Source organism: Protomyctophum parallelum (genome assembly GCF_964188405.1).
Source record: "Protomyctophum parallelum genome assembly, chromosome: 8".
NCBI classification, from domain to species: domain Eukaryota; kingdom Metazoa; phylum Chordata; class Actinopteri; order Myctophiformes; family Myctophidae; genus Protomyctophum; species Protomyctophum parallelum.
The window spans coordinates 18739143-18764142 of record NC_139703.1 but is presented as its reverse complement, the minus strand read 5'-3'; the positions used below and the strand labels follow the sequence as shown (position 1 = coordinate 18764142).

At 45.5% G+C, this 25000-nt stretch overlaps 1 protein-coding gene across 1 annotated transcript in view; it reads right to left on the bottom strand.

The window, feature by feature from the left end:
* Positions 1–25000, bottom strand: part of LOC310862944 (kinesin-like protein KIF21B) — a gene marked incomplete at its 3' end in the record, with an annotated part of 131202 nt that overhangs the window by 28668 nt on the left and 77534 nt on the right. The window contains 11 exon segments of the mRNA XM_083771067.1: positions 1756–2018; positions 4793–4841; positions 7491–7551; positions 8337–8502; positions 12077–12178; positions 14207–14410; positions 15288–15459; positions 16581–17029; positions 19504–19611; positions 21713–21912; positions 23343–23531. Of these exon segments, the coding sequence (XP_083627193.1) occupies positions 1756–2018; positions 4793–4841; positions 7491–7551; positions 8337–8502; positions 12077–12178; positions 14207–14410; positions 15288–15459; positions 16581–17029; positions 19504–19611; positions 21713–21912; positions 23343–23531 (1963 nt within the window).

The window sequence follows — 25000 nt, the reverse complement described above, 5'->3', positions numbered from 1 at the left end:
GTGTGGCTGTGTGAGTTGAAGTTGAAAGTGTAAATGTAGCTAGATGCTTACAATTTACAATTTACAATTTAGGCATTTAGCAGACGCTCTTAATCCAGAGCGACTTACAATAATCAAGAACAAAAGCATGGGAATACATCACAAAAGCATTTATCATAAAACATGCGTAAGCTAAGAAAGTAACAGTGGAATATCTATATTATGAGACTATACATATAAACTATATATATATACTACTATGCTATACATATGTACTATGGCGTGCTATGACTATATACAATGCAATTATAGTGCCGTCTACATAACATGCTATAAGTCTATATCAGATGCTATCTAAGTCTACAGAAGTGCTATCTAAGGGGGTAGGGTAAGTGCTATGGGCCATGATGGAGTCTAAAAAGGTGGGTTTTCAGACTACGGCGGAAGATTGGGAGTGATGCTGCAGTTCTGACTGCAATGGGAAGTGCATTCCACAGTTTTGGAGCCAGAAGGGAGAAGAGTTTGGGACGTGTGGAGCGTTGTCCCGGCGTTTTTAGTGAGGGTACTTCCAGCTTCCCTGCGTTGGCTGATCTGAGTGCGCGGGAGGGTTTGTAGGGTTCAATCATACTTGCAAGATATGGGGGAGCCATACCTTTTGTTGCCTTGAATGCCAGCTTCACTTAAATCCTCATTATCCTTAAATCCTCGTTATCCTCATTATCCTTAAATCCTCATTATCCTTGCCAATATTAAAAAAAAACATCTAAAGAAATGTCTTCCTCTCTGTAGATGACATGTTTTACCTTGATGCGTTATCTTTTATTTTGTGTGTTTGTTGTTGTATTGTTTATTTCTGTTTTTTGTGCAGTCTGTGTTTTTATTTATTTACTGCACAGCTGCCCCCCTTTGCCAACTTGTAGATTTATGTACTGTTCTTTATGAACTTTTAATCTGTTTAAACCAATGACCTCTTCCTACAGGAAAGGATTCCATATAAGCCTTCTGGCTGCTTCCTTTCCTTGCATTGTATTTTTGTTCTTTGATATGTTATTGTCTCTTTTTTGTACTACATGCTAAATAAAGAAACCTAAACTTAAACCTAAGGTGACTTACAAGGTGTGGCCCCTGAGGGGCGGGCTGAGGGTGACTTACAAGGTGTGGCCCCTGAGGGGCGGGCTGATGGTGACTTACAAGGTGTGGCCCCTGAGGAGCAGGCTGATGGTGACTTACAAGGTGTGGCCCCTGAGGGGCAGGCTGATGGTGACTTACAAGGTGTGGCCCCTGAGGAGCAGGCTGATGGTGACTTACAAGGTGTGGCCCCTGAGGGGCGGGCTGAGGGTGACTTACAAGGTGTGGCCCCTGAGGAGCAGGCTGATGGTGACTTACAAGGTGTGGCCCCTGAGGGGCGGGCTGAGGGTGACTTACAAGGTGTGGCCCCTGAGGGGCAGGCTGAGGGTGACTTACAAGGTGTGGCCCCTGAGGGGCGGGCTGAGGGTGACTTACAAGGTGTGGCCCCTGAGGGGCAGGCTGAGGGTGACTTACAAGGTGTGGCCCCTGAGTGGCAGGCTGATGGTGACTTACAAGGTGTGGCCCCTGAGTGGCAGGCTGATGGTGACTTACAAGGTGTGGCCCCTGAGTGGCAGGCTGATGGTGACTTACAAGGTGTGGCCCCTGAGTGGCAGGCTGATGGTGACTTACAAGGTGTGGCCCCTGAGGGGCAGGCTGAGGGTGACTTACAAGGTGTGGCCCCTGAGGGGCAGGCTGAGGGTGACTTACAAGGTGTGGCCCCTGAGGGGCAGGCTGATGGTGCGCGTGGCCCTCTCCCGGTGCATGGTGGCCAGACTGAAGGGCCCCGCCGTCATCAGGGGCCTCAGGCCTCCTCCTGAGTCCTCCTGGATGTCGGTGAGCGACGCCAGAGACTTGGTGATGTACGGCGGCTTGTTACCGCCAACGCCAACGCCGGGGCCGTTCTGGGGGGCGGGGCCGAGGCACTCCGCCGAAACCGCCTTCATCTGAGCCGACAGACCCCGCGGCTCCACCTAGTGGTGGAGAAAGTACCTCAAATGTTTTTTACTTGACCCATTCTGACCTGAGATCAGATTCTAAACATGTTCTTCTACATCCTGACAGTTTTCCATTCTGACCTGAGATCAGATTCTAAAAATGCTCTTCTACATCCTGACAGTTTTCCATTCTGACCTGAGATCAGATTCTAAACATGTTTTTCTACATCCTGACAGTTTTCCATTCTGACCTGAGATCAGAATCTAAACATGTTCTTCTACATCCTGACAGTTTTCCATTCTGACCTGAGATCAGATTCTAAACATGTTCTTCTACATCCTGACAGTTTTCCATTCTGACCTGAGATCAGATTCTAAACATGTTCTTCTACATCCTGACCGTTTTCCATTCTGACCTGAGATCAGATTCTAAACATGTTCTTCTACATCCTGACAGTTTTCCATTCTGACCTGAGATCAGATTCTAAACATGTTCTTCTACATCCTGACAGTTTTCCATTCTGACCTGAGATCAGATTCTAAACATGTTCTTCTACATCCTGACAGTTTTCCATTCTGACCTGAGATCAGATTCTAAACATGTTCTTCTACATCCTGACAGTTTTCCATTCTGACCTGAGATCAGATTCTAAACATGTTCTTCTACAACCTGACAGTTTTCCATTCTGACCTGAGATCAGATTCTATAAATGTATTCTACATCCTGACAGTTTTCTGAAAAAGCTATGTTTCTATGTCAGTCGTTCTTCCATTTTTCAAGCTTGTAGGTCTGCTATTTTTACGAGTTTCTGTATGTCAGTTGTGATCAACCTTGTTCACGTCAAGGACCCCCAGAATTATCTGTATTTGGCTGCGGACCCCCCATCTGAAAATATGTTGTTCCAGGGAACCCGACAGAAGCAAAGATTTGAGGTAAAAACGTTCGCTCTGAAAGAATATATATATTCAAAGATTTGAGGCATATTTTCACAATTTAAAAAAATATAGCAGATCCACAAGCTCATAGCGCGCCACTCGGTGGCGCGCTATGAGCTTGTGGATCTGCTATATTTTCAATAGCTTAAAGCATAACATGATGCTAACACCAAAAGGGGTTCTCATAGAGAATGGGTTAAGTAAAAGTATCAATATACTGCCATGTAGAATTATTCCGTTACAAGTAAAAGTCCAGAAGAATGTCTAGAAGGCATTAATTTGTAGAATCAAACTAGAATTCTGTCATCTGAAAGGTTTTGGTTTTAGACTAGTTTAATCGACTAAATACAGCAGGGTTCCCCAATTAATTTTCCTCAAGGGCCATATTTTGACCAGGGTACCAGGCTGGGGGCCGAGTCCGCACGTGCGAGGTCGAGGTCTTGCCCTGAAAATGAATTTTCAGGGCAAGACCCCATTTGAAAAGGACCCCCATTTTGCAGAGGCTAACTGACCCCAATATATTACGTTGCCTGCACAGTTATAACTAAACCTGGCACTTAATACTGGGCACTCATGGAGCATTCGAAGCATGCAGTTACGCTGCCACCCCCTGGCCACTAAGAAGAATGACAGCCACTCTCTGAAATCTATCTATACACTTTGTTAATGCAAAACCACAGATAAAGTATATATAGACTGCATTCGTTGCTGTTGGGAGGAAACCTCATAACTTCAAAATGTTCATTTTTCAGGAGATTAAACAATTAAAAACAGAGCAATACTGCCTGAGTTGGTGCTGTGACTTTATGTATTGTCAATTACTTCCATGAGCGGGAGAGAGGTGGTGGAGTTAGTTGCTTTATAGCAGACAGTTTGAGGGTCCAAAGGAGTTAATAGGTTTTGTGCCTGGACCGCTGAGCCACGGCCCATGCCCATCTGGGATAGCTTTTAATGAAACGCCATCAGTGGTGTAGTGCTTTTTTTTTTGTGGCAAAAATATGTTTTTTTTGTTACTTATATATATATATACGTCTGCATGCTTTAGTAGAGTGTCTGCGTGAGTTGCGCACATGCACGCAAATGCGCGTGCATGTGTGCGCGCACGTGTCTTATGGTACTTATAGTGGTACTTCTAAAAGTACCACTACGGCACTGAACTAATACATTGCTGTACGAGTTCCAATCTGGGTTCAGAACGGTGGTTGGTGCAGGGGTTTGGGGGTAGGATTTTTAAAAATGAGGCAAGGCACTGATTGCAGTTATATAAATATATAATAAAATAATTTGAATTATGTCTTCTGTGCATTTTTCTTTGTATGCCCTGTACCTATAAAACATATTAATGGAAGTGTTGTTTTGGCAGCAGATTTAGATTTTAGTTTAGAGTCTCATGAATAGTTTTCACTTAGTTTTAGTCACATTTTAGCTGCCTGGAATGTTTTAGTCTAGTTTTAGTCGACTAAATATCATAAGATTTTAGTCGACTGAATCTACATTTGATTTAGTCGACTAAAATGTGTTTTGGCGGGCCTTGATACCGTCGTAATGACTGTTTTTACACAGATCTACAAGATCTAGATTTTTACACAGATCTACAAGCCCACCATGTGCCGCAGCGCGACGCGTTGTGGGCTTGTATATCTGCTATTTTCAGCATGCAACCAAGTGTAAAATGACTTATACTGGATCTCTTGTCCACTAGTCCCTTCCTAACATTATAGTCTAGTTTTTATTCGTTGACGAAATTGTCAGTATATTTAGTCTTAGTTTTAGGCACCACTCACCATAGCTTAGTTTTTATTTAGCTTTCGTCAGTGGAGTCGACGAACAGTTTTTCGACGAAAATAACACTGCTATGAGTATGAACCACCAACCTTCAGTTTAAAGTCCTCCTGGCTGTTGGATTCTTTAATGTGAGACACACTAGAGAGAGAGAGAGAGAGAGAGAGAGAGAGAGAGAGAGGGGGTAAAGAAATGTCCATTAAAAGTGAATGAATATAATATTAGACAGTTGAGTTGAGTTAAAAACATGTGAGCCTTATAAGCGTAAACCTATTCTGGGCCATGTCAGAGTAGGCAGATGTTCAGCAGAAATACATTAGGTTATAATTTAGCTATTGAAAAATAGCAGATCTACAAGCTCATAGCGCGCCACTCCTTGTAGGTCTGCTATTTTTGAAAAATCGTTAAAATGTGCCTAAAATCTTTCCGAAAATTGTCATTATTTAGACTTTTTATTTTTCGATGTCAGGCCTGAATGGGCTAGTCTCACTAGTACTGACAGACTGTACACAAAGGCATTTGCTGTAAGGAAACATTATAATATTATTATATTATATTATTATTATAGTAGCACAAGGCATTTCAAAGTGCTAAAACGTTAAGCATTAAAGACCGATTTATACTCCAGTCTTAGGCGATGAGGTGACCACCGAAACGGTGGTTAGTAAAAACACAGAGATGTGTTTGGGGTGAGCGGTGAGTCTTACCACCGCGGCTCAGTGACGTCATGTTGTAGTTTTAGTAAAAACAGAGATATGTGTTTGGGTGAGCGGTGAGTCTTACCACCGCGGCTCAGTGACGTCATGTTGTAGTTTTAGTAAAAACAGAGAGATGTGTTTGGGGTGAGCGGTGAGTCTCTTACCACCGCGGCTCAGTGACGTCATGTTGTAGTTTTAGTAAAAACAGAGTGATGTGTTTGGGTGAGCGGTGAGTCTTACCACCGCGGCTCAGTGACGTCATGTTGTAGTTTTAGTAAAAACAGAGAGATGTGTTTGGGGTGAGCGGTGAGTCTATTACCACCGCGGCTCAGTGACGTCATGTTGTAGTTTTAGTAAAAACAGAGATATGTGTTTGGGTGAGCGGTGAGTCTTACCACCGCGGCTCAGTGACGTCATGTTGTAGTTTTAGTAAAAACAGAGAGATGTGTTTGGGGTGAGCGGTGAGTCTATTACCACCGCGGCTCAGTGACGTCATGTTGTAGTTTTAGTAAAAACAGAGAGAGGTGTTTGGGGTGAGCGGTGAGTCTTACCACCGCGGCTCAGTGACGTCATGTTGTAGTTTTAGTAAAAACAGAGAGATGTGTTTGGGGTGAGCGGTGAGTCTTACCACCGCGGCTCAGTGACGTCATGTTGTAGTTTTAGTAAAAACAGAGAGATGTGTTTGGGGTGAGCGGTGAGTCTTACCACCGCGGCTCAGTGACGTCATGTTGTAGTTTTAGTAAAAACAGAGAGATGTGTTTGGGGTGAGCGGTGAGTCTTTTACCACCGCGGCTCAGTGATGTCATGTTGTAGATTTCGGTGGTCGCATTATCGCCATAAAACTGGAGCATGAATTAAGCAATATTACACAAGAGGGTGTAATACGCCTGTGATGCGGCAGGAAGTTCCAAAAGGCAGAGCAGAAGTGCATAAATGACGATAAAAAACACCCTTGAGTAAAATATTGCCATTATACAACAGTACAGACAGATGTAGTCACTACGACCACAGATGACCCAAGAAACTCACTAGCCTAGCCACCGAGTCTGTTGCGCTCATGGGAGAAGAAAGCTGCTGAATTATTTGTTTTTTAATTGGGTATTCCATGATGCTGGTTTGAAACAACTATATATAGAAGGCTGTTTCAACCAATCGGATTGCTTCCTGGAAAACGACCCGTTGTATAATAGGCCTTAAGATGGAGCATTATAGAGCGTCGCAGGCCCGCCCCCTTTCAGAACGACAAGTGGTCCAGGACATGAAATGCAATGCATTTCTCCCATAGGATTTTCTTTAAGTATTTATTTAAAGACGGTTACGCCGCGGACAAAGCCAACAATGAACACAATGTTTTGGGCCGATCAAATAATTTATAAGAAGAAAAACAAAACAAATAGTGTTGTCTCCTGCCTTTATTTTCTTCTAATGATTTGATCGGCCCAAAATATTGTGTTCATTGTCATGATTTGTCACGATCCGAGTTGGCTTTGTCTGCGGCGTAACCGTCTTTAAATAAATACTTTAAGAAAATCCTATGGGAGAAATGCATTGCATTTCATTTCCTGGGCCACTCGTCGTTCTGAAAGGGGGAGGGACTGCGATGCTCTATAGGAGAGTGCAGTAAAAGCTAAAACAAAAAGTAAAATTAAATAAAAAAATTGCAGTGCAGAAGAAATGAGCATTGCTTTGATTTATAAGGAAGGCGGTGGCGAACAGAAAGGTCTGTAGCTTTTGTGCAATTTTTAAAAAGCGAGAGCGGTGGTGTGGTAGTTATAAGTATCAGACCTGTAGTTTTCTGGGACTTTGATCCAGATGTGTGTCGTTGTTGTGATTCTGGGGACAGGAAGAACACCTGTCCCAGACCACCTGAGGCGTAGGATGGGATGGATGGTTCACAACAGAGATGAGAATTTAGCATTTTGGTCCTAAAGTTTAGATATTATATAGGGACACAACACATTTCTGATGTATAGGGTCTAGAGTAGACCATTCTATGCTTTATATAAGCCAACAATATGTGTTTTGAAATCAATGCTAACCCCCTGGGTTAAGATGTCTGTAGTTTGGACATCCCTGGGTTAAGAGCTCTCACCTGCTATCGGACGCCTGGCTGACCTCGGACGGCTCCTCGTCTGTGCTGGTGTAGCCGTTCTCTGGAAGGACACACATCAGTCTACAGGTCAGTAACTATATAAACACCCAGTGTCAAATATCTAATGTAATCCTGGGCGCTACACTTCCTCCGCCAACCTGGGGGGAGGGCAGCGGACTGACCTCATGCTTCCTTCAATGCATGAGGAGTCCAAGCTGCTTCTTTTCACCTGACAGAGAGGGGAGTCGAGTTCCTTTTCCCCTCCATCAGGCGCCCCAACTGGCCAGGGGGAGGCAGTTTAGAGACCAGTTCCTTTCCCCTCCATCAGGCGCCCTGACTGGCCAGGGGGAGGCAGTATAGAGACCAGTTCCTTTCCCCTCCATCAGGCGCCCCGGCTGGCCAGGGGGAGGCAGTATAGAGACCAGTTCCTTTCCCCTCCATCAGGCGCCCCGACTGGCCAGGGGGAGGCAGTATAGAGACCAGTTCCTTTCCCCTCCATCAGGCGCCCCGACTGGCCAGGGGGAGGCAGTATAGAGACCAGTTCCTTTCCCCTCCATCAGGCGCCCCGGCTGGCCAGGGGGAGGCAGTATAGAGACCAGTTCCTTTCCCCTCCATCAGGCGCCCCGACTGGCCAGGGGGAGGCCATATAGAGACCAGGATTAGAACCTCTTAATTCCATATTTAAACGATAATAGCAGCATAATTGATCGTACTACAGCGTCACACTCGCACCAATGTAGCAGATCCACAAGGCCCGGAAGGTTGTGAGTCTCATTGCAATCTCTTAACCCATTCTGGCGGGAACCACTTTTGGTGGTTTAAGCATTATGTTTAAAAATAGCACACCTTGCTGCACATCGTTTATGAGCGCCTGCAGCTCGGGGATGTACTCCGCCTTCTCCCTCAGAGCGTCCAGGATCATGTGGTTGTGGGACGAGCCAATCACGTCCGTCTGTCTCAGCTGACCCTCCAGGAGGCGGATCTGGGCCTCTTTCTGCGCCACCTGCAGGCCCTGAGCACGCACACACAGGCACACACACACACACACACACACACACACACACACACACACACACACACACACACACAGTGTCATTAGTAACAAGGTGGGTGTGGTTACATGACTATATAGTCATACCCCAACCTTTAACATCACAGAACCTAAACGCCTAAACTAAACCTAAACTAAACCTAAACTAAAGGCCTAAACTAAACCTAAACTAAACCTAAACTAAACCTAAACTAAAGGCCTAAACTAAACCTAAACTAAACCTAAACTAAACCTAAACTAAAGGCCTAAACTAAAGGCCTAAACTAAACCTAAACTAAACCTCAACTAAAGGCCTAAACTAAACCTAAACTAAACCTAAACTAAAGGCCTAAACTAAACCTAAACTAAACCTAAACTAAAGGCCGAAACCTAACGCTAAACATTGAGTCTAATGTGTTAAGGAGTTGTGCCAGATATTTATTTTCTACCCAGAAACGTAGAAATGACAGAAACAGGACGCTCTGAAACCAGAAGAAATTACATAGACATGTCACGTGTGCGGGGCAGGAGGGTATAGGACCCAAGTGCAGACAGCAAGGCAGAGGCAGAAGATCTCAAATGCAACAGATTTATTTAACAAAGATTCAGGAACAGAACACACCGGGACTTACAATAATAATCGGACAAGGAACTGACAGAACAGGGGAGTGTATAAGGGCAGGGGAAAAACAGGACACAGGTGAACACAACTGACAATCAACACTAGGATAGGCTAACAGGCAAACAGGACACAGGTGACTAGGGTTACACTAATACAGGGAGGTGAGACAAGGCAGGTGACAGCAAACAAGGCAGACAGGAAACACAGGAACAAGACTACAAAATAAGAGTACACACGTGTAGAGAAAACTCAAACTGGAACTAAGACCCAAGGAAAACACAGGAACACAACAGAAAACATAACAGAACATTGTCAACACAAGACAAAGCCACAGAAACAGGAGGCTCTGAAACCAGAAGCATAAGAGTGAATTTCAGAACTATAGCATTCATCACCATCACAAAGACAAAGGACACAAAAAGATCTAAGAAAAAAGTGATTTGGTGGGTTTTCCAGTTTGATCTTCATGCAATTCAACAATACGCCAGTAGATGGTGGCGTAACTTCAGCAATCACTTGTTCTAGCAGTAGTGAGTCAGTTCCACCCATGGTCAGTCAGTTCCACCCATGGTCAGTTCCACCCATGGACAAGGCACAACATTTATATTATATATATATATATATATAGTGCATTAGATCGTTTCCACAAACATGGCCCATCATACACAGAACTTCAACTTCCACACTTTAGTAAGACTCTTTCTTCCGTCTAGGATCACTGAACGACAGTACAGGAGATAGCCTAATCCTATTCTGCTTCTGTTCTATGACAATAAAAAGGTGATTTTTTTATCGAGGGTAATAAAATGGGCTAGCCGAGGCCTAGCAGTCATTCCTCTGGGCGTTGGGCCCGTTGACCCTCCAGACAAATCACTTTCACTCATAATGTCCTCTGACAGAAGTGGTACAGTGTCGTTACATAACTGTACAATATTACAATATTGCAGAACCTCATTTCCTGTTTTTAATTATCCCACAATTTTTGCAACCCATATTTTCCACCCAGTGTCAAATATCTAATGTAATCCTGGGCGCTACACTTCCTCCGCCAACCTGGGGAGGGCAGCGGACTGACCTCATGCTTCCGTAAATGCATGAGGAGTCCAAGTTGCTGCTTCTTTTCACCTGACAGAGAGGGGAGTTGAGTTCCTTTCCCCCTCCATCAGGCGCCCCTACTGGCCAGGGGGAGGCAGTATAGAGACCAGTTCCTTTCCCCTCCATCAGGCGCCCCGACTGGCCAGGGGGAGGCAGTTTAGAGACCAGGATTAGAACCTCATTAACTCCATATTTAAACGATAATAACAGCATAATTGATCGTTCTACAATGTAGCAGATCCACAAGCCCGGAAGCTTGTGAGTCTCATTGCAATTATGTTATACTTTTGCTATTGAAAAATAGCAGATCTACAAGCTCATAGCGCGGCACCGAGTGCCGCGCTACAAGCTTGTAGGTCTGCTATTTTTTTTTAAATCGAGAAAATGCGCCTCAAATCTTTGAATATATATTCTTTCAGGGTTTCAGTTTTTAACTCAAATCTTTGCTTCTGGAGGGTCCCTCCCTGGAACAACATATGTTCAGATGGGGGTCGGCGGCATATTACATAATCATTTTTGAGGTCCTTGACATGTAATATTGAGAACCACTGATTTTGACGTTAGGCCCCAAATGGGTTAATTTGAATCCTGGACATAATGAGTTCATAATGAGTGATGTGATAAAACACTAACGGGCTAGCCAGCGCTAACGGTCATTCCAGCGGCTCCAATAAATCACTTTAACCCATTTTGGGGCGGGAACCCCTTTTGGTGTTAGCATTACGTTATACCATACCATACCATACCATCTTTATTTCTATAGCACATTTAAATAACAACAAGTTGTACCAAAGTGCTTTACAATAAAATAATAAAAATCACAACTTCATTTAAAAACAAACAACATACAGTACACAGTGTCACTTTCAACATCAAAAAGCTCATACTATGCTAGGAAAAGCCAAAGAATAAAAAGATGTCTTGAGGCGTGATTTAAACACCTGAAGAGTGGGGGCCTGTCTTATGTGCAGAGGCAGCTCATTCCAGAGCTTGGGAACTGCGACTGCAAAAGCCTGGTTCCCTCTAAGCTTCAGCCTTGATTTAGGCACCACCAGGAGAAGCTGGTCAGAGGACCTGAGGGTCCTTGTGGGAACATACGGTTTGAGTAGTTCAGAGAGATAAATGGGTGCCAAACCATTTAAACATTTAAAAACAAAAAGCAATACTTTGAAATCAATCCTGTATCGCACAGCAAGCCAATGGAGGGAGGCTAGTACAGGACTAATATGGTCACGCTTACGTGTACCTGTAAGCAACCGTGCGGCGGCATTCTGGACTAACTGTAAGCGAGATATGGAGACCTGGTTGACTCCAATATACAGGGCATTACAGTAGTCGAGGAGGGATGTCATAAAGGCATGGATAACAGTTTCGAACACAGGGCGCCACCGAGTGGCGCGCTACGAGCTTGTAGGTCTGCTATTTTTTTTTAAATCAAAGAACGACTGACATAGAAACATAGCTTTTTCAGAAAACTGTCGGGATGTAGAAGAACATTTTTAGAATCTGATCTCAGGTCAGACTGGGTTAACTCGTGCATTGTAATGGCACTGACAGTATGGAGCACAGCGCCATTACATAATCCTACATTTACCATCGTCTAAATCGCTAGTAATTAGGGGTGTAACGATTTGGTAACTATTGAAATATCGATTTTAATTCATCGATATGTAAACAGCAAAATATCATATCGTTTGACTTTTGTAACTCATCGTTTTGCAATGAATGGAAATAATCAATTTAATCAATACGTAGTACTTTTCCCATTCCAGATATATATATATAAAAACAAAAAAATGAATGGCAGATTTTTCAGTGGGTCCAGAAGACCACGCCCACCTTGTCTATGGAGGTCTTCAGGAAGTGGTCCAGCAGGTGTCGTGCTTCAGCCAGGGAACAGGAGCTGATGACCACCGAGGTGTCCACCGAGTCCAGCTCGTCCTGAAAGGTCAAAGGTCAAAGGTCAGAGAGGTCAGAGAGGTCAAGGTCAGGAGCTGATGACCACCGAGGTGTCCACCGAGTCCAGCTCGTCCTGAAAGGTCAAAGGTCAAAGGTCAGAGAGGTCAGAGAGGTCAAGGTCAGGAGCTGATGACCACCGAGGTGTCCACAGAGTCCAGCTCGTCCTGAAAGGTCAAAGGTCAAAGGTCAGAGAGGTCAGGGTCAGGAGCTGATGACCACCGAGGTGTCCACCGAGTCCAGCTCGTCCTGAAAGGTCAAAGGTCAGAGAGGTTAAGGTCAGGAGCTGATGACCTCCGAGGTGTCCACCGAGTCCAGCTCGTCCTGAAAGGTCAAAGGTCAAAGGTCAGAGAGGTCAGAGAGGTCAAGGCCAGGAGTTGATGACCACCGAGGTGTCCACCGAGTCCAGCTCGTCCTGAAAGGTCAAAGGTCAGAGGTCAGAGAGGTCAGAGAGGTTAAGGTCAGGAGCTGATGACCACCGAGGTGTCCACCAAGTCCAGCTCGTCCTGAAAGGTCAAAGGTCAGAGAGGTCAAGGTCAGGAGCTGATGACCACCGAGGTGTCCACCGAGTCCAGCTCGTCCTGCAAGGTCGCAGGTGACGGGTCAGCCTGTGTACTGTTCTGTTTGTGTGTAAGTATAAAAATTTATTTTTGCACCTGGCACTTGAATTAAAGGGTAAGACCACTTTTTTTGGAGGTTTGGGTTGTGTAGTTACTTTGCCATGATACAACTCCAAATGTGGACAAGACATAAAAAAAATACTGCTCCAGTGATTAGAAATTGATATTTCAAAATATGCTCCTCATTGACTTACTTTGTAGCTAAAACAGCTCTCAAAGTCACTCTTTTAGTACGTAAACAAACGCAAACAAAGTTGATTCAGACAATATAGAGCATCACCAAAACTCAGGTGGTTTTATTTTTTAATAAAAATGTTAGATTCCTGTTGATTTTACTATTTGAAGATCTGGATCCGGATCAACAAATCAACAGGAAGATAACATTTTTATGAAAAAATAAAACCACATGAGTTTTGGTGATGCTCTATATTGTCTGAATAAACATTGTTTGTGTTTGTTTACGTACTAAAAGAGTAACTTTGAGAGCTGTTTTAGCTACAATGTCAATGAGGAGCATATTTTGGAGCATATTTTGAATTATCAATTTCTAATCACTGGAGCAGTTATTTTTTATTTCTTGTCCACATTTGGAGTTGCATCATGGCAAAGTAACTACACAACCCAAACCTCAAAAAAAGTGGTCTTACCCTTTAAGGTGACTTGATTGATTGACATCAAAAAGTGCCTGTCAGGTCAAACCCACAATGCAAGTCTTTGTTTTCCAGTGTGTTGCGCACAGATGTCAGTAGCATTATACAGTTATATAGACCCATTCACAGAGGGGTGCCCTGGGCGCGGCCATTACTGAGGTGTAATCCATGGAGCAGGTGCTCCGTAGGCCAGGTGTAGCTAATCAGTGCTGTTGCGCTTAATGGTACACCTCAGTAATGGCCGCACCCAGGAAACCCTCTGTGAATCGGTCTATATGTTTAAACCCTACCACTTACATTTCCTCCCCGCTAGGTACATAAAAAAAGCCTCTAATCCATGTCAACGGGCCAGAGTTACTGTAAAGCACATTTTCATCTGTAGTCCCTGAGCAGGCTGTTACAAGAGGTAATAAAACTATACATGCATCTGTAGTCCCTGAGCAGGAGGTAATAAAACTACATCTGTAGTACCTGAGCAGGAGGTAATAAAACTACATCTGTAGTCCCTGAGCGGGACGTAATAAAATTACATCTGTAGTCCCTGAGCAGGAGGTAATAAAACTACATCTGTAGTCCCTGAGCAGGAGGTAATAAAACTACATCTGTAGTCCCTGAGCGGGAGGTAATAAAATTACATCTGTAGTCCCTGAGCAGGAGGTAATAAAACTACATCTGTAGTCCCTGAGCAGGAGGTAATAAAACTACATCTGGACGATGGTGGCCTGGCAGTCAGACAGTCCTACCTTGGTCTCCTCTATCTGGACGATGGTGGCCTGGCAGTCAGACAGGCTGTCGTTGATGTAGTCCACGTTGGCGTTGAGCACCTCGATGTCCTCGTTCATCTCCGTCACCAGGCGGTCGTCGGCGTCGGGCCCGCAGCCGTCCGCCATCAGCACCTCCCGCTTGCGCAACAGCGCCTCCTGCTGCACGGACAGCTCCTCGCGCTTCTGCACTCGTTGTTGCACGGTGTGCGCACGCGGGTGCAGCACGCACGCACGCGCACACAGACACACACACACACACGCACACACACACATACACAGACAGACAGATGCGCACACACGCACACACACGCACACGGAAACAAACAATGGTGAACAATGTGTGAATTACATGTCGAAACTATCGGCGGTTAATTTTTACATTTTAGCGTTGCATTCTGAAAATAGCCGATCAAGGCCCATGCACCAACATATATTTTCTGTCGACTAAATCAACTGTCGATGTAGTTTCTTATGTTATTTATAGTCGACTGAAACTAGACTCAAACTAAAACATTACAGATGACTAAAATATGTTCAAAAGACTATGACTCCTCCTCCGCGTCATCAGTGCCCATATCCGAAGGCGGGGTTGGCGAAAGGGCATTTCTGTGTGGAGTTTGCATGTTCTCCCCGTGTCCCCTAGGGTAGGTACCCTCACATGTTCTCCCCGTGTCCCCTAGGGTAGGTACCCTCACAAAAAACATGCAGTAATCCTGGTCACTAAACCGCCTCCCCCTGGCCAGCCTGCGCCTGATGGAGGGGAAAGGAACTGGTTGGAATAATGTGTTCCTTCCACGCGCTACGTCCAACCAGGGAAACTCCCCCCTGTCAGGTGTAAAAGGAGCAACTTGGACACTCAGGCATGAAGGAAGCATGAGTTCAAGTCCGTTGCTCTCCCCTTGTCCCCCATATATGGGGACTAGGTTGGCGGAGGGTGTGTAGAGCCCAGGATCACATTAGATGATTGACACAGGGGTGAAAAATGGCTTACAAAATCGTGGGATAAAAAAATATATATTAAAAGACCACGACTAAAACGAAACTATTGCACAATGTGTACCTTGATGAGGCGGTCCATGTCGGCCTCCATGTTGGCGATGGTCATGCGCTGCATCACGATGTCCAGGATGCGGCGCTCCAGAGTCTGCCACTTCTGGCGGGCCGACTTGGTGAAGCTGGCGCCTCTGATGCTGATGCTGCCCAGGGCCGGCTTACGCTGTGGCTTCTTCCTCCTGTGGTGCAGACACACGCACACACACACACACACATTTACGTTAATTCAATGTCGTCTTGCCGTAACCTCAGACCTTTGTAATGGCAGCCGGCAGCCGTTACAGCCTAACCTGACGCTGCCAGATCCAAGAAGCTTTTTTTTTGTTTCACAGCTTATTGGGATCTGGGATCTGGGATGGGACCGTCTGTCTATCACCGTGTGGGCGTGCAAACACAACCAATCATATTGAGTAACCATGTTCCCCAGACATCCGGTTTCGCACATATCCCGCTCACGCTGATTGGTTCGAACCACGGAGCGGTTCGGTGTTAGCTCAACTCCCTGAGAGATTCTAGATGGATGCTGTGTTGGGGAACATGGTTACCCAATACCGCCCCCATCTGGCAGAGTCAGGTTAGTTACAGCCCCCTGTAACAACGTATTTTCAGATGGGGGAGGTGGAGCCATACTACATATCATTTTTGGGGTCCTTGACATGAAATATTGAGCACCACTGATACAGAAAAGAGATTTCTTTTTTTTTCGACGTCAGGCCTAAATGGGTTAATATATACTCTAAGACACACACACACACAGAGAGAGAGAGAGAGACAGACACAGAGAGAGAGAGAGAGAGAGAGATAGACAGAGACAGAGACAGAGAGACAGAGACAGAGAGACAGAGACAGAGAGAAAGAGAGAGAGAGAGAGAGAGAGAGAGACAGAGACAGAGACAGAGACAGAGACAGAGACAGAGAGACAGAGACAGAGACAGAGACAGAGACAGAGACAGAGACAGAGAGAGAGAGAGAGAGAGAGAGAGAGAGAGAGAGAGAGAGAGAGAGAGAGAGAGAGAGAGAGAGAGAGAGAGACAGACAGAGACAGAGACAGAGACAGAGAGAGAGAGAGAGAGAGAGAGAGAGAGAGAGAGAGAGAGAGAGAGACAGAGACAGAGACAGAGACAGAGAGAGAGAGAGAGACAGAGAGAGAGAGAGAGAGAGAGAGAGAGAGACAGAGACAGAGACAGAGAGACAGAGACAGAGAGAGAGAGACAGAGACAGAGACAGAGACAGAGACAGAGACAGAGACAGAGACAGAGACAGAGAGACAGAGACAGAGAGAGAGAGAGCGCCACCTCACCCAATGACCCTGGTGCCGTCCATGCTGCCCTCGCTCTCCGAGGCCAGGTACCCCCCTCCTCCTCCTCCTCCTCCTCCTCCGTGGGTTGAGGAGGAGGAGGGGCTGTTCTTGTTGTTCCACTGCCTCACCATGCCGCTCACGCTCCGCCCAGACTCCGCCTCCGAGGCGCTGGCCGCCGTGGCGGTGCCGCTGGACACAGTGCTGGACAGCCCCTCCGACACCCCGGAGTCCGTCCCCGTCCCCCCCAGCCCCGGGGCGGTGTGGTGAGGCCCCCCGTGGTTCCAGCGGGCCCCCCGAGGTTCTGGCCCCGCCGCCGGCGTCAGGACGCGGCCCGCCACGCGCTCCGACATGGGCTTGGCCGAGCGGCGCAGAGCCGTCACCTCCTGGCTCTTCCGGCGCAGAACCAGGTCCTGCTGACGCTTCTGGGACTCCAGGGAGCGGATCTGGTACTGTTGGAAGAGAGAGGCAAAGATGTACTGAACCCAGTGTTGTTTTTGGCAGCAAATTTCTATTTTAGTTTTAGTCATAGTCTCTTGAATAGTTTTCACTTAGTTTTAGTCACATTTTAGTCACCTGGAATGTATTAGTGTTAGTCTAGTTTTAGTCGACTAAATGTCATAAGATTTTAGTCGACTAAATCTACAGTTGATTTAGTCGACTAAAATGTATTTTTGCGGGCCTTGTTGCCGTCATAATGACTTATTTTACACTTTTACACAACGTGTCGCAGCTTGTAGATCGGCTATTTTCAGCATGCAACCAAGTGTAAAATGACTTATACTGGATCTCTTGTCCACTAGTCCCTTCCTAACATTTAGTCTAGTTTTTATTTGTTGACGAAATTGTCAGTATATTTAGTCACAATAGCATAGTTTTAATTAAGTTTCAGTGGAAAAGGTAGTCGACGAACATTTTTCGTCTTAGTTTTAGTCGACGAAAACAACACTGCCTGAACCCAAATGCAGAGGTACGACCAGCAAAGCAATCAGTGCAATCAAAGCATTTATTGAATAATGCAGAGAAAAAGGCAAACTTATACAAGTAGCAAATACTGGCAGAAACTGAGCAGTCCAAAAATGCAAAAACAAAGAAGTACAGTACAAGCAAATTACCAGAAGCTTGAAAGCATAGTCCAGGAACGAGGAACAAGGCAAGAGCTCCCACATAAAACAACGTGACATGAAAGTATGATCCGACAAGGTGTGTGTGTGCAATGAGTCCAGTCTTATAGGTGGTGGGCTTAGGGTGACCAGATCCCAACTAGCCAGATGTGGGACAAAGAGTGTGTTTGTGTGGGACAATGTGGGACACATGCAGGGTTGTGTCGTGCGCGTGAATAATGTGTATACGAAAACAAAAACAATTACATTTATATTCTGTCCCTCACATAGCATATCTATGCTTTGTCATCTGGTTGATTCAGTAGCACATAATAGGACTATGATGATAATAACTATAATAGAACTACTATGCAACTAAAAGAAACTTAATAGAACTATACAATACACAATACACCAACGACCAACCAACCAACCAACCAATACAACTGGATCAATTAACTAACCAACCAACCAATACACAATACACGAACCAACCAACCAACCAAATGAACCAATACAACTGGACCAACCAACCAACCAAGGGGCTTTGATTTGATTGTGATTTATGAAGGCATGAATTACAACCAATAAGGAACCAATAAATAAACGTTTACTTCATCAAAGTATCCTCCTCCTAACATAGCCAACTACTGCAAATTATTTTGAATAAATAAATAAAATGTATAATAAATTAAAACAGAAATATAAATCAAAATTGGTCAGCATTGGAGGCAACTCAAAATAAATTAAATTGTAAACACACTTCTCCACCATAGCAGCATAGGCAGGATATACACTTTTTAGGTGTTTATGTTGTCCATTACAAGTCTGAACGTCTCTCAGTTAGTCCGTTGTACTGTGTGGTAAACACTAGTTATTTCAGCTGCTGTTACTTTTTCTTCTTGTTTGGTTTTAGTACAAACGTGTCCATGCACCGTGAAGCCTCCTTTTGATCAACACGTTATTCACCTCCTCCGTGTGTCACTGAGAAACCACTCTAATTACAAATGTCACAGACTCACAGAAGACTCTTTCAATATGCCTTGCACTGAATGGCTTCTTCACCCACGGATAAATAGTTCCCCTGTGCTTGTTGTAACTGCACTTCATTTTCTTCCCCTTTCTCCTCGTTGTGCTGTGTTTCGTGCGTTGTTTTGTTATGGTGGGTGTTCAGTAAATTAGTATCCGCGCCGCATTGATTTGGGGCGCGTTCGGAAATAGCGCACTGAGCCCACTGTGCAAACTAATAGGCCAGTGTGCTCCGGTGTGGTATTTCCGAACGCGCCCATTCCCCCTCTCTGCCCGGCTGTTTGATTGACAGCCAATCCTACCTATACCTACACACACACACACACACACACACACACACACACAGTCACGGCCCGCCCCCTGGCCCTGTAATGACAGCCTCCGCAGCTCCGCTGTTCTCCCACAGACCCACAGATAAAGCGCACATTTGAAAACTGGAGCCTGTCAATCAGAATGCGGGACAACGTCTCAATTTGCGGGACGCATGAAAAGTCGTTGAAATGCGGGACAATCCTGCACAAAGCGGGACATCTGGTCACCCTAGGTGGGTTGAGTGCAGTAGTGTTCACAGGTTTGTAATGGTCTGGGCTGATGAGAGTGGAACCAGGTGTGTAACTGGGACTGAAGTGTGGAATGGGATGAGGGAGTGGCCCAAGTGGGAATACAGACAGGGGGGAGACTCAAACCATGACATGTATGTGTATGTGTATGTGTATGTGTATGTGTATGTGTATGTGTATGTGTATGTGTATGTGTATGTGTATGTGTATGTGCGTGCGCGTGTGACCTCTGACCTCTTGGCGCCGCTGCTCCTTCCTCAGCTGGGCGATCTCCCGGTTCCTCTTCATCTCCACCATCCTCCTCCTCTGCTGCTCCTCCTTCATCTGCTTCATCAGCGCCACCTGGTGGGGAGTGGGGGAGCACACATGCAGAGACACCTACCTCAGTCTCAGCCAAAACGTGGTGAAACAGCACGGAATTGTAATTCCGTGCATACACGCCTAGAAAACGCCCACAACCCATACATAACACTCCTCCCCACCAGTGTTGTTTTCGTCGACTAAAACTAAGACAAAAATGTTCGTCGACTACCTTTTTCCACTGACCAAAACTAAATAAAAACTAAATAAAAACGAATCTATGATGACTAAAACTAAGACTAAATATACTGACAATTTCGTCAACAAATAAAAACTAGACTAAAATGTTAGGAAGGGACTAGTGGACAAGATATCCAGTTTTATTCTGGGTTGCATGCTGAAAATAGCAGATATACAATCTCACGCTGCGACGCGTTGTGAGATTGTATATCTGCTATTTTCAGCATACAACCGAAGTGTAAAATATTACGACGGCATCAAGGCCTGTCAAAACACATTTTAGTCGACTAAATCAACTGTAGATTTAGTCGACTAAAATCGTATGACATTTAGTCGACTAAAACTAGACTAAACACTAGAACATTCCAGGCGACTAAAATGCGACTAAAACTAAGTGAAAACTATTCAAGAGACTATGACTAAAACTAAAATAGAAATTTGCTGCCAAAAACAACACTGGTCCCCACAAACGATGACGGAGGGGCGCCAATTCAGATTTTACAGGAGCCAGTTTCGAATTGCTGATGGGGTTGGATGGACACTGTCACACTTTATTGCCCTATAGTGTGGGTAGCGTTTGCCGAAAAAATATAAGGCACGTGTTGGAAGAACAGCCAAAAGTTGGAGAAAAGTGTCAGACAGAGACCTTGGATGCAGAGACGTCTGGTCTTTAATTATTCACCTTTTCACAGACCATCAAAAGTGAACGAAGGTATTTACACAGTAAACTGGGCAGGTTGGCCCTCGGTCCTCACACCTCTGCAGTCCTGCTTTGACTGACTGGTCTGGCAGTGGGAAGTCTCCCTACTTATATAGGCTAAGCCCCTCCCACGGACCATAGCCCATCCCACGGACCATACCAACCCTAAATTGATTCCACAATTTCCCCAGTTACTCAATGTCCAGAGACACCACATTTCACATACACACACATTTAAAGTGTTACATAATAATATTCCACACATTATCCACATAATATACACAATGATAAATCAGACCTCTACACCCTCATACTGTTGGTATGCCCCCCCCCCCACACCCCACAGCTGATAGTTGCTCCCTACAATGGAGTCAACCAATTATCAATCAAGCATCATCCCATTTACATACACATCCCAAAATAATTATACTTCTCTGCAACATACACGATAAATAACAATTCAAACTTTAACCCATTCAGTCTCTATTTGTGGACATTACAGAGGCTTCCAAATAGTAGTTTACATCTGTAGCCAAGCTGTATAATAGCATCCTTAAGACGCTGGTATACTTAAGCACCTTGGTAAGGAATGCCTCTTCCAGACTGTGGGCAAATGCACATGATGCCACTTCCAAAATGGTCACTTCTCTACTGTCCTCATCGACAACAACAACAATATCTGGTGTATTAGCTGTGACATATGAAAAAGCATAATTTTATCATTATTGTGCATGAACATGGCAGTTGAAACACGTGAGTGCTTATACACACACACACACACACACACACACACACACACACACACACACAGGCGTGCACAGACATTTAGAGGGGCAGGTGCTCAAGTGAAAAAAAGGGCACCTATCACGTGGAACCGGCCGGTTGCCTTAACCCATTCTGACCTGAGATCAGATTCTAAAAATGTTCTTCTACATCCTGACAGTTTTCTGAAAAAGCCATGTTTCTATGTCAGTCGTTCTTCGATTTTTCAAAAAATAGCAGACCTACAAGCTCGTAGCGCGCCACCGAGTGGCGCGCTACGAGCTTGTAGATCTGCTATTTTTCAATAGTTAAAGCATAACATAATGCCCTTATTTTTCCTCAAAAGGGCACATTGCCAAAAGGGCAGGGGGTGCTCTAGCGCCCCCTAGTGTCTATCTGTGCACGCCACTGCACACACACACACACACACACACACGCTACCTTGGCCTTCTTCATGTCGTTGACCTCGGCCTGCAGTTTCTTCAGCTCGCGTTCGTAGCGGCTCTGGTTCTTGACGAGGCGGGTGTGCTCCTTCTGGGCCACCTGCAGCTTCAGCAGGTCGCGGTTCATCTCCTTCAGGCGCCGCTCGTACTCCTGACGGACGCGGCTGGCCTTCTCCTCGGTGTAGTTCTCCATGGACACTGTAGGGGGCGCAGGAGGGCCGGGCTCACCGTTAGCATTAGCAATCCTAGTAGAACTACATTACCCATGTGCATCTCTTCTGTGTGTAGTTCATGAATCAAGTGGCATCTGTTTCTTTTGGTTTTGTGTGAACATGTTACTACTGTGACTATTATTAGCATATTGTTTTGCTTGTGTTTATTTATTTATTTATTTTTGCTTGTTTTTCAGAAAAATTAAAAGAAAAAGAAAACTTGAATGTTGCACTGTTCTGTAGAAATGTTGTTTGAGGACCTGTATGTACATATATATATTTTTTCATTTTTATAATTTTTATTTAATGGACAAAAGGGTAGACGTAATAAGCCTAGGCTTCAGTCTAAGAAAAAGAAAAAACTGATGAACTAAGAATGTTTTGTATGGAAAGAAAAAACAAACTAATAAACTAAAACTAAACTAGTTCTCCATCTGTTGTACCCAGGGGGGCAGTCAGACAGATATTTTGTGAAGCCACTGAGGAAATTGGGATTTCCTGAAAGTTCATATAATGGCCTGTTGGGTCGCTGTCACTGGACCCAAAAAAACCCATAGAAGTCCATGTATTTGGGCCCAACTTCACCTAGACTGTATTACCTTAATAAACATGGTCATGAATACTTTCTGCTTCCAGTCACTAGTTTAAAGTCTCATTTCTAATGTCATAATATTCTTTTTGGAAAATTATGGTCCCATTTATAAAATAAATGACCATAAAGTCACGTATGTTCTGAGGGGCGTGGCTACCGTTACAGTCAATGATCGGGAGTCCCCACCCACTCGAGTCAAAATAAAAACCAACGGAGAAGAAGGGGGGAAGTCCCGCCTCGTTGTCTGGGCCAGCCAATGGCCAGCTGGGCCCAAACGGATCAAGAAAGATGGCGACTTACAGTGCAAGGAATAACTGGCTTCATTTTGCGTCCATGTTAGACCCGGGGAACGCTTTGTCCTTATTTTTTACAGTCTATGGTTGTACCACTACTCACTGAGGTTAACTTGTGATCAACGCTATGCCTAACGGTGGCGCTGTTGCACCACTACTCACTGAGTTCTACCTAACGGTGGCGCTGTTGCACCACTACTCACTGAGGTCTACCTAACGGTGGCGCTGTTGCACCACTACTCACTGAGGTCTACCTAACGGTGGCGCTGTTGCACCACTACTCACTGAGTTCTACCTAACGGTGGCGCTGTTGCACCACTACTCACTGAGTTCTACCTAACGGTGGCGCTGTTGCACCACTACTCACTGAGGTCTACCTAACGGTGGCGCTGTTGCACCACTACTCACTGAGGTCTACCTAACGGTGGCGCTGTTGCACCACTACTCACTGAGTTCTACCTAACGGTGGCGCTGTTGCACCACTACTCACTGAGGTCTACCTAACGGTGGCGCTGTTGCACCACTACTCACTGAGGTTGTGCAGCACACGGTCTCTCTCCATCTGCGTGTCTCGTATCTTGTTCTGCAGCAGCACCAGCTTCTCCTCGTACTGAAGCTTCAGCATGAGGAGCCTCCGCTGGGAGTTCTCCAGCTCCTCCATCAGCTTCTGCTTGATCTCGATCTCACACGTCAGGTCGGCCAGGTCCGCCTGGAAGTCGGCTGGAGAGGAGAGGAGGAGGAGGAGGTCAAGGTCAAGGTCAAAGTCATACGATGTGTCAGTGTTGTTTTCGTCGACTAAAACTAAGACGAAAAATGTTCGTCGACTACATATTTCCACTGACAAAAACAAATGGAAACTAAATTAAAACGAAGCTATGATGACTAAAACTAAGACTAAATATACTGACAATTTCGTCGACAAATAAGTCATTTTACACTTGGTTGCATGCTGAAAATATATATAAAATATAAAAATATATATTTTTAGCAAGTGTAAAAACACTCATTACGACGGCATCAAGACCCGCCAAAATACATTTTAGTCAACTAAATCAACTGTAGATTTAGTCTACTAAAATCTTATGACATTTAGTCTAAAACTAGACTAACACTAAGACATTCCAGGTGACTAAAATGTGACTAAAACTAAATTAAGTTTCAGTCCAAAGACTATGACTAAACTAAAATAGAAATCTGCTGCCAAAAACAACACTGTTTGTCATACACGTCACCGCAGTGGTAGCCTCGATACCCAGGCTTTCATTTTGTCTGCGCGAAAGATGAAAGCCTGGAAAAAGCCGTGGGCTGAACCAGTCTAAAAGTGGGAGTCAACCCTTCCGGGTGGGCGTCGCTCTAAATGATGTGACGTAGCGCTGCACTAGGGGGGAGAGGAGGGGCCGGGGGTGACGGACAGATCGATGAGATCCAATCAGGGTGCGCGCATTTCTGAGGCGCGACCCTCCCATCTAGGCCAGAAATGTCTCTGCTTAGGTCAGGCTACCGCAGTGGTAAATGGTAAATTCTAAATGGTGCATTTATACAGCGCCTTTATCCAAGGCGCTTTACATAGATTGTGCATTACATTCACCCATGCATTCATAAACCGATGGCGGCGGAAACCATGCAAGGCACCAAACCAGCACATCCGGAGCAATTTGGGGTTCAGTGTCTTGCCCAAGGACACTTCGACACTGACTCTGGGGGAGCCCACAGGGGTTCGAACTGGCAACCTTGCGGTTACCATCCAGCCACTCTACCCACTGAGCCACCGCGCAGTGAAATGTGTTCTCCGCATTTGACCCATCTCTGGGAGATGCAGCTCATCGCAGCCAAGGAGCTGTGAGCTGCAGCCAAGGAGCGGTGAGCTGCAGCCAAGGAGCGGTGAGCTGCAGCCAAGGAGAGCTGAGCTGCAGCCAAGGAGCGGTGAGCTGCAGCCAAGGAGCTGTGAGCTGCAGCCAAGGAGCGGTGAGCTGCAGCCAAGGAGCGGTGAGCTGCAGCCAAGGAGCGGTGAGCTGCAGCCAAGGAGCAGGTGAGCTGCAGCCAAGGAGCGGTGAGCTGCAGCCAAGGAGCGGTGAGCTGCAGCCAAGGAGCGGTGAGCTGCAGCCAAGGAGCAGTTGAGCTGCAGCCAAGGAGCGGTGAGCTGCAGCCAAGGAGCGGTGAGCTGCAGCCAAGGAGCTGTGAGCTGCAGC